This window comes from Haliotis cracherodii, unplaced genomic scaffold (assembly GCF_022045235.1).
Source record: "Haliotis cracherodii isolate W230 unplaced genomic scaffold, xgHalCrac1.p SCAF_3, whole genome shotgun sequence".
Classification (NCBI taxonomy): Eukaryota; Metazoa; Mollusca; class Gastropoda; order Lepetellida; family Haliotidae; genus Haliotis; species Haliotis cracherodii.
The window spans coordinates 6,847,784-6,856,432 of record NW_027266286.1 but is presented as its reverse complement, the minus strand read 5'-3'; the positions used below and the strand labels follow the sequence as shown (position 1 = coordinate 6,856,432).

At 40.9% G+C, this 8,649-nt stretch overlaps 1 protein-coding gene across 1 annotated transcript in view; it reads right to left on the bottom strand.

The window, feature by feature from the left end:
- Positions 1–307: 307 nt before the first annotated feature.
- LOC139476060 (ribosomal protein S6 kinase alpha-1-like) overlaps positions 308–8,649 on the bottom strand; it is a 48,071-nt gene continuing 39,729 nt past the window's right edge. The window contains exons 15-21 of the mRNA XM_071259296.1: positions 8,033–8,122; positions 7,015–7,173; positions 6,371–6,532; positions 5,206–5,282; positions 4,278–4,395; positions 3,583–3,717; positions 308–2,875 (exon numbers count right to left, since the gene is read on the bottom strand). Of these exons, the coding sequence (XP_071115397.1) occupies positions 2,750–2,875; positions 3,583–3,717; positions 4,278–4,395; positions 5,206–5,282; positions 6,371–6,532; positions 7,015–7,173; positions 8,033–8,122 (867 nt within the window). The 3' untranslated portion in view covers positions 308–2,749. The remainder of the gene's footprint in view (positions 2,876–3,582; positions 3,718–4,277; positions 4,396–5,205; positions 5,283–6,370; positions 6,533–7,014; positions 7,174–8,032; positions 8,123–8,649) is intronic.

The following is an 8,649-nucleotide window of genomic DNA, read 5'->3' as shown; positions in this document are numbered from 1 at the left end:
ATCACAGACATCCAAGCACACGACTTAATATCAGACATTCAAATGTAGTCTCAAGGCAATATTCCTAGTCTGGAGGAGAAAGTGTTTGACAAAAGAGCTTAACGGAGACAATGATGAAACAATGGTCTTACGGGAATGACTGTAGCTCTTAACAGAATCCATATCTTCAACTCCCAACTAAACCCGAGGGTATTTTCAGAAAGCAGCAATGTGTGCAACCAATGAACAATCTACACTGCCACAACTTGCTCTAGCATCTATAGGCATATGACCAGATCTAAGATAAAGTTATAGGAAGTATATGGTAGATAAGAAATTATTTGATTTTATTCATATATGCAGATGGTTACATAGTTTTGTTAACAACATATGCTTATTAATGTACAGCCTATGTACAAGTCTGATAATGACATACAGTTCATGGAAATGTGAAGCTAGGTATATTGTAGGGTAATAATGACACACGTCATGTCTATGCAATAAAAACAAAGTTCATTATCAGCAACATTTTTTCGTGCACGCTTCATCTGATTGGTGCCCTTGTTATATAAATGGATTATGCATTTGTGGGCTTGTGAGTTTGATTAGTATTTTCATCACAGTTTGAAGAAAAATGCCTGCCATTTGGCAGCTGATGATATTGACACAAACCTGGTCCTAGGAGGTCTTACGGTTCATGCAATTCTACTTCAAATTAGGCTAAGAAAATGAAAACAATTGGTTCTCGTGCAGTCAGTCTAAATACGAGTGGGGCACTGGTGTTAGATTTATTATTTTCACATCAACAGCCTATAACGTCAACCAAAAAAGACAAAATGGGATAGTTCTTGTCAGCATATGTCTTGTGACATGTATCAATCTGTCAAAATCATACAGATAATAGTTCTTATTTTCATCGATTGTTACCATCCTTAGGGGTTGCAAACAGTTTTTGAAAGCAGCAAACGGATTGCAGCCATTTGAACAAAATTCAATGTCAGGATGTTGAATGGAATATGTACACCAAGTTTTGGCTTCATCAGTGAAGTGGCAACATGAAAACATATTTACAGAGGAGTGGGTGATGCCCAATGAAGACTGAACACTGCCCACCAGGACCCTAGGTTAAGTAGAGCTCATAAGAGATGGCCATTGGTCCTTTCCAATGTTTGATAGGGTGTTACCCTGGGTATTAGTATAGTAAATAGAACTAAATCCTAATACTTGAATGTTTTAATGACTGGAGAATGCCTGAGAACCAACATTTCGTTTTCAGCCTTAAAACACATCTGATGTAACAAGCATGGGTATACCATGGTTACATTGTCAACATCATGATAAGTCTGATATGTAAAATTAACTACATTTCTTTCACCTTTCATCAAACACAAGATTTTAACGTTGAGCTGACATACTGTTATCCATGTAGACTGGAGCTCTGCTTACCGACACATGTCCTAGGGGATCAATAGCTTCCACAGTGAACAGAGCTCCATCTCAGAGGAGGAGCACTCAGCTGTGGAATCCAGCCCTGTCTCACGGAGCCCCATGTTACAAACTCCTTCTTAAGACTTCTCACAAGCTCATCTGTGGAACAGAGCCCTGTCTCACAGGAGCCCCATGTTACAAACACCTTCTTAAGACTTCTCACAAGCTCATCTGTGGAACAGAGCCCTGTCTCACAGGAGCCCCATGTTACAAATACCTACTTAAGACTTCTCACAAGCTCATCTGTGGAACAGAGCCCTGTCTCACAGGAGCCCCATGTTACAAACACCTTCTTAAGACTTCTCACAAGCTCATCTGTGGAACAGAGCCCTGTCTCACAGGAGCCCCATGTTACAATTACCTTCTTAGACTTCTCACAAGCTCATCTGTGGAACAGAGCCCTGTCTCACAGGAGCCCCATGTTACAAACACCTTAAGACTACTCACAAGCTCATCTCTGGAACAGAGCCCTGTCTCACAGGAGCCCCATGTTACAACTACCTTCTCAAGACTTCTCACAAGCTTATCTGTGGAATCCACAGACTCAAGTGGAATCAAGACTACCCAACAGCTCATCTCTGAACACAGCTCTACAGAACGCTAACTTGTTTCACGCTTGTTTTTCTTAGTGTGTATTAGTAGATTCTTTTTAAACTTTGGTGTTTCCTCCTTCCTCTGATGATTGGTGAGATGACAAACTTGGTCAGTTCAGACACGAATCTCTACTCTAGTCAGCAGAGTTCTTCATCACAGTTTCAGGTTGTCACAATTGATGCCATGACAGGTCAACTTGCTCCTGTCACTCACAAAACTCCTACATAGCTCAGAACACATCTAACATGGATAGGGTCAAATGGCATTAGCACACATCGGAGAAAATACTTCTCCCATTATGGAGATACTGGCTTCATTCAGTTAGTTCTCAGGAATACATCATCTAACAACATCTGAAAATAAATACTTCAAAGCACTCATATATATATTAGTTCTGTAAAGAAGTCTGAATGGAAGAATTTGTCAAGGGAGAGAACTGTGACCTTTTCAGGCAGCCAATCAGAGTGGGCAGGGCTCTGTCTGCATATCAAACAACAGCCAGCGTAACTCAAACCGAATGACCGAAGTCAAGTAGTTGTCCAATTGTATTTGACCAATGTAACTCCATGCCTACTGCCTGCCCACTGCCTGCTCCAGCTGGTCGGCTGGCCTGCCTGCTTCTCCTCCTGACTACGTTGTATAGTGACTTATACTGATGAATGTGCTCCATGGTGAGGGTTTATGGAGGTTATACCGCTGTTGAACTTTTGGGTTTGTTCTTTCCCCTACGCTGAGCCAAGCGGGAGGCACCTACTGGTTCTAGCACAGGTTTGGGGGCATTGCTCAATGCTTTGAATGTGGCTGCCACTGCTCCCTGAAAAGGCAAACCATAAATGTTACATTCCAGCTTTATGACGGTCTTTAGGTCAACCCAATAACTGTCATTGTGAGAAATGATCCATGTACAATGGAACCTAATTGATCAAGTCACCGAACCTGACACCTGATCCATCTAGTCTCCTCTTACAAACAAGTAACTGGGGACCAATCCCAATCCAGAATCTCCATAGAGACCAGAGTGGCTTTGACAAAAAAATAATTATCATCACAAGTAAACTGTAAACGTCTTTCAAACATTATCCTGCCAAAATGAAACTTTATACAGACTGTCAGGTGTAGACACTATTGGTCACATCCAAATGGTCCAGGTCTTTTCAGACTTGTGGTTATGCAAAATATCTAGATTTCTGAATAAAACTGATAGTCAAGTCCCATTAATCCGACATGGCTGGTTGCATATGACTATATCGGATTAACGATACTAATGAATGAGTGATTTCGGTAATTCACTGCATAGTAGGTGTGTCGGAGTCGGGAGTGCGAGACTGTCGGATTAATGGGTCTAAATAGCACTGGTTTAATTGGCTCCCATCATTAGTGTCGGATAAAGCCGATTGTCGGATTAATGAGAGTTGACTGTACCTAGTTTCACCTGTTTCGGACTAACAGACTCGTGGCCATGCCTAACCCCTGTCAAAAGCAACTGTCAACCCATCAGAAGAAGCCGAGACTGTCCAGTACCTTTAACTGTGCATCTTGAATTGTGAGTCTAAAGTTGGGTAAGCTGTCTCGTTGTGCTATCCAAGGGTTGTTGAGCACCTGTGTGGCAGTGAGTCGGCGATGGGGGTCGATGTGCAGCATGCGTTGAACCAGATCCTGCAACATGAAGAGTGACTGCGTGAATGAGTATTTAACACCAATCGAACAGTATTTTAGTTATATCTCGGGCTGATGTGGGAGGAAAGACTGAAGCAGTGATGTTGTAGTCATCTACCACTTTGGTACAACCAACAGGTATGACCAAGAAAAACAAAATCCACACTCTGCAATGTCCAATAGATGGCAGAGATTGTATAGCAGTACTTCCCACGGATTATGCAAAGTAATTCAAATGTTAATACCACAGAAGCAAGAGATAGACGACGATGATTTTGACAGAATCAGTCGTACAGCCCGTAGCTGGGGTTTGGAATACCCCATGTTAACCTTTCGAGGTTACATGTTTATACTTTGGTGATCTGGTGAAAGGTCATTCTGACGTGACCCACAATGGCATGCCCTCAGGTCTTTGTTGAGGGTTAGCAAGAACTAAGGTCTGATATTCATGAGATAGATTTTGTTCAACATTCCTTCTATTTATGGTGGTGGATTAGTAAACCAAATGATAAGAAATAAAATGCCCTGTACAAGTAACACATCATGTAAGTCTAGCTCACCTTGGCAGGTGCCGACACGGAGTCCCAGTTCCCGCCTGATAATGTGAACTTTCCTTCCCCTATCCGTGCTAAAATGTCATTAGGTGTGTCATTTGGGCCATTGGCAAAAGGTGTGTGTCTGAAAATTGAAAACATATTGCAATAAAAGACTATATGGAAGAGAAGATGCACACAAAACTTGTTGTAAAAACATGAAATTTTCCTGATACGTTTTGTTTGGAACAATAACAGCATCTTGGTGAAAACGATGCAGTAAAAGCCCATACAACAAAAATAGGAATGACACAAGTCAGACAATCATCTAAATGTGGTCACAAGTTGTGTGCAACTTTTTGCAATTTGTCTATAAAAAGCCTGCTACCAGAAATATGCCCCAAGAATAGGAGCAGTGAACCGTTTGTCCTTGGCAATTACAATGTTTACCTGGAAAACCTATTGTCTAATCCAATCTGCATTGCCATCCTTGCGGAGTTGCATCCCCTGTTACATGGTTAATGCATCCAACATCACTGATGTTGCTAGGACTGCCATAGGGTGAGGTCCCTTACTAGGGGTGATTGCTAAGTTTCTGAGCCTCACATGACCTAAGGACATTAAAGTGATTTATTTATGATTTATTTATGATTTATTAATGACTTTTATGATTTTTTTATGATTTTTTTATGATTTTTATGATTTATTTACGATTTCTTTCTGATTAATTTATGATCTATGTGGGGTTCAGAATTTGATAATCAACTCTGGTTTGTTGTTGATGCAATAGCCATAGTCAGGGTTAAGGTTCTCAGTTCCAGCCCAGTCAAATACAATCCTTACGCTTCCCCCATTGTGGACATCATTCCCCATTAAAGTCACCCCAAATGTCAAGCTGGAGATACTGGGGATCTGATCTGTCATGCAGTTCTCCAATGATAAGACCTACACTCACCCAGCCAGCATGGTGTAGAGCAGGACACCAAGACTCCAAATATCACACGCAGCATCGTACCCTTGTCGCTTTAAAACCTGAAACAGCAATGAATCGTCACCATTGCAACTATGTTGAGGTTTTATGCAGTCAGCAATATGGCAGCTGTATCAGCATGGATGATAATTACCCACAATCACACTTGTAACCTGCACCCCTTTCTACATGAACTTTTATGGCAAGCACTGAAATCTCAGGGCCAGAACTCCCGAAAGGAACACAATAATGTAACATTTTGCCATCAAGGCACATATGACACACGACATATTTGAAACACACATAATATTACAAGCAAGGAAGTAGATTGATTGTTTGTTTTTTAAAGCCGCAGAAATATTCCTGCAGCCTATAAATAATCGATTCTGGACCAGAAAATCCACTGATCGACATTGATCGATCTATGCAATTTTGATACAACATGTTTAAAATGATATACATCAACCACGTCAGCGAGCCTGTCTACCCCGCAAACAGAATACACAACCTCTATTTTCACAATTCTATTCACTGACTGACTTAGAAAACACATGTCATCGATATCAGTGGGCTATAAACAATCCGGTACGGACCAGGCAAACAAGTGCTGATGACATGAGCAGCAGGAAGGAAAACAAGACATGCTGGGATGTATCTACTTAGCTCTCTGGGCAGGCAAACTGGGGCAAAAAATACTTGCATATAATATTGGGTGTTTTCCCAGTACCAATTTCTAATTTCTGAGGTATTTTAACATTGCATTCATAAGCATAAAAACCTCTTTTTCCCTATTGGTCAAGTTATCAGTAAATACAAGTTTCCTATACAACGCTATAGCATTAGTACCAACATATTCTAAAACACGAACTAAATTCCAGTTCAGGAGTTTTTTACTGAGTGCGGAATCGGCAACACCGGAAGCGCTCGTTAAATCCCCAACATCATCATCATCAACTGATAATTGCTGCAGACTTGGGGCCACTTATTGGCCTCTGAGCAGGTCTAGATACATACTCTCCCCCCACCAATCACGCCAGCACATTCCCAGCCATGTCACTCCTCACAAGTCTGATGACATATAAATAGTAAGTGACCTAGAAGCCCAAAGGGGCCATCGAGAGTGATAATTCCATGGAGACATGACTGTTACCTCTGGTGCCACGAAGTTGGCAGTGTAGCATGGTGTCATGAGCAAGCCATTCTCAGCACGCAACTGTTTAGCAAAGCCGAAGTCACATATCCTCAGGCTTTCTGGGGATCCGGTATCATCAGCATACAAAATGTTGGAAGGCTTCAAGTCTCGATGGACAACCTATAACAGGAAATATTCAACATGTTACAGAGACATTCAAAGTAGAACAGCTTACTCTCAACACTTTCGACGATTAGAGTGAGTGAGTGAGTGAGTGAGTGAGTGAGTGAGTGAGAGTGTTGGGGTTAAGGCCGCATTGAGCAGTATTCCAGTTGTATCACAGCGTGTCAGCTTAATGGTATACAACTTTGGTAACACCCATGACCACGGGTATAGTGCTGACAAACCGAGAAACATAATAACGACTGGGCCATTCATGCCCCCACAGTATTATTGTAAACCTGCTACTGCCGGTCTGACCAGCAATATGTGTAAATCACTTTACACATCATGGAATACAAAACACTATTTGTCCCAAGCATCGCAAAACAGACACATGAAGAGAATATTTCACAGACCAATTAATTCACTATCTAATGATCGTTCGTAACATCCAGACATACAGAAAAAGCAATGCAAGAAATGATATCTCTCTGACTCACCCCATTCTTGTGAAGATATTCCACTGTTTTTGCAACAATTTGTAACACAGCACTGGCTTCGCGTTCAGAGAAGAATTTCTGTCGAAGAATCTTGTCAAGTAGCTCCCCACCTCTCATTAGCTCTGTCACCATGTACACCTTGGTGCCATTGTCAAACACCTAAACAGACATGTCAAGTTTTAAAGAACTTTGGCGCCAACTTAAGAAACAAGGGCAACTTTCCCATTTCGCATAATGACATGGTTCATACATAGCTTGAGCCACTAATTCAAGGCAAAGGTCACACCTTTCAAGTAGTGTTCCCGTTTACCGGTAATTACCATTTTTTTACCGTTAAAATTAGGCTTGGACCAGTAATTCAAGTGACTGCCAGTCCCTGTGGCCCAGCAAATAAAGTACTTATAAATCTTTGTTGAACAAAACATTGGGGATATTCATTTTTCGAACAAAGTCGGCTTGTCTGTTACCATCATGGTTTACCCTTGTGTATTTCTAGGGTAAATATCCAGTTGTAGCAACTTCGTCTCCAAATATTAAAAAATAACGAGAAAATTGTGACTGAAGTTAGTGTGAATGATGTATAGATCTAAGTTACTTCAGAGATGACATCTGGCAGTTTCAAAAGCCAACCGGAACAGTGCTTTCAAGGCAAAATTAAGAATCAAAGTAAGATTTATTAGAAAACTTTACTTCCTTGTCAGAATGCCCCAATTCATACATCCAAGTACACACACCAGTGTTGAAATATCTCTCATTGATTGAGTTAAGGACTATTCTTGACACATTATCAGAGCAAAATATGATCCTGATAATGGTGATGTATTTACAATAGTTAACAAATTTAAGGCCTTTTTAGGCATGATATCAAATTGTACGGCCTTTTCAAAGCAGACTTTGATTCAAGACCCTTTCAAGCATGTACCTTGAGTGCCTGAATGTTAGCTACTTGTAGCAATCCAACACCTAGCCACAAGGATTCCCCACCGCCCCTGCTTCGGAGTAGAATACAAATACTTACATCTCGTAGTGTAATGATATTGGCATGGTGTCCAAACCGCAAGAGAATCTCTACTTCTTCTGAAGGATCCCTCTTCTCCTTGTCCATGATCTGCCAATACAGCACCAACAATGACAATTGCAGCCCAGGTATATGAACAGTGGGACCCAGGAAACTAACACACATAACATTCACAGATATTGTTAGGGCTGGGAAGAGTCCATTTTACAGTAGCCCTAGCAAAAACTATATAGATACACGTAGAAAACCATCTGATCATGCATACACTGAAGATGATTGAAGCTTTATCTTTACTCAAACATATTAAAGTCAGAAGGATTGAGTGTTTAGTCAGGAAGAAATGCAAACATTTGCAACTTGCAATCTCATTAAAATCAGATCTTAGTTTTCGGTACCGTTAAACAAAGATCTGAGGACATCACGTCAGAACGACCTTTCACAAACTTTGACCGACCAATGAAATGACTGACAAGCAATCGACATCAGCTAATCAGAAGGCAGCTTTCTCAAGCTTTGCGACAGAGTTTCAAACTCTCGACTACGCTTCAAAACATACTTTGACAAATTCTTGATTAAAAAAATAAAACTGACATAAAGAACATTCTGGAATGGCTTAT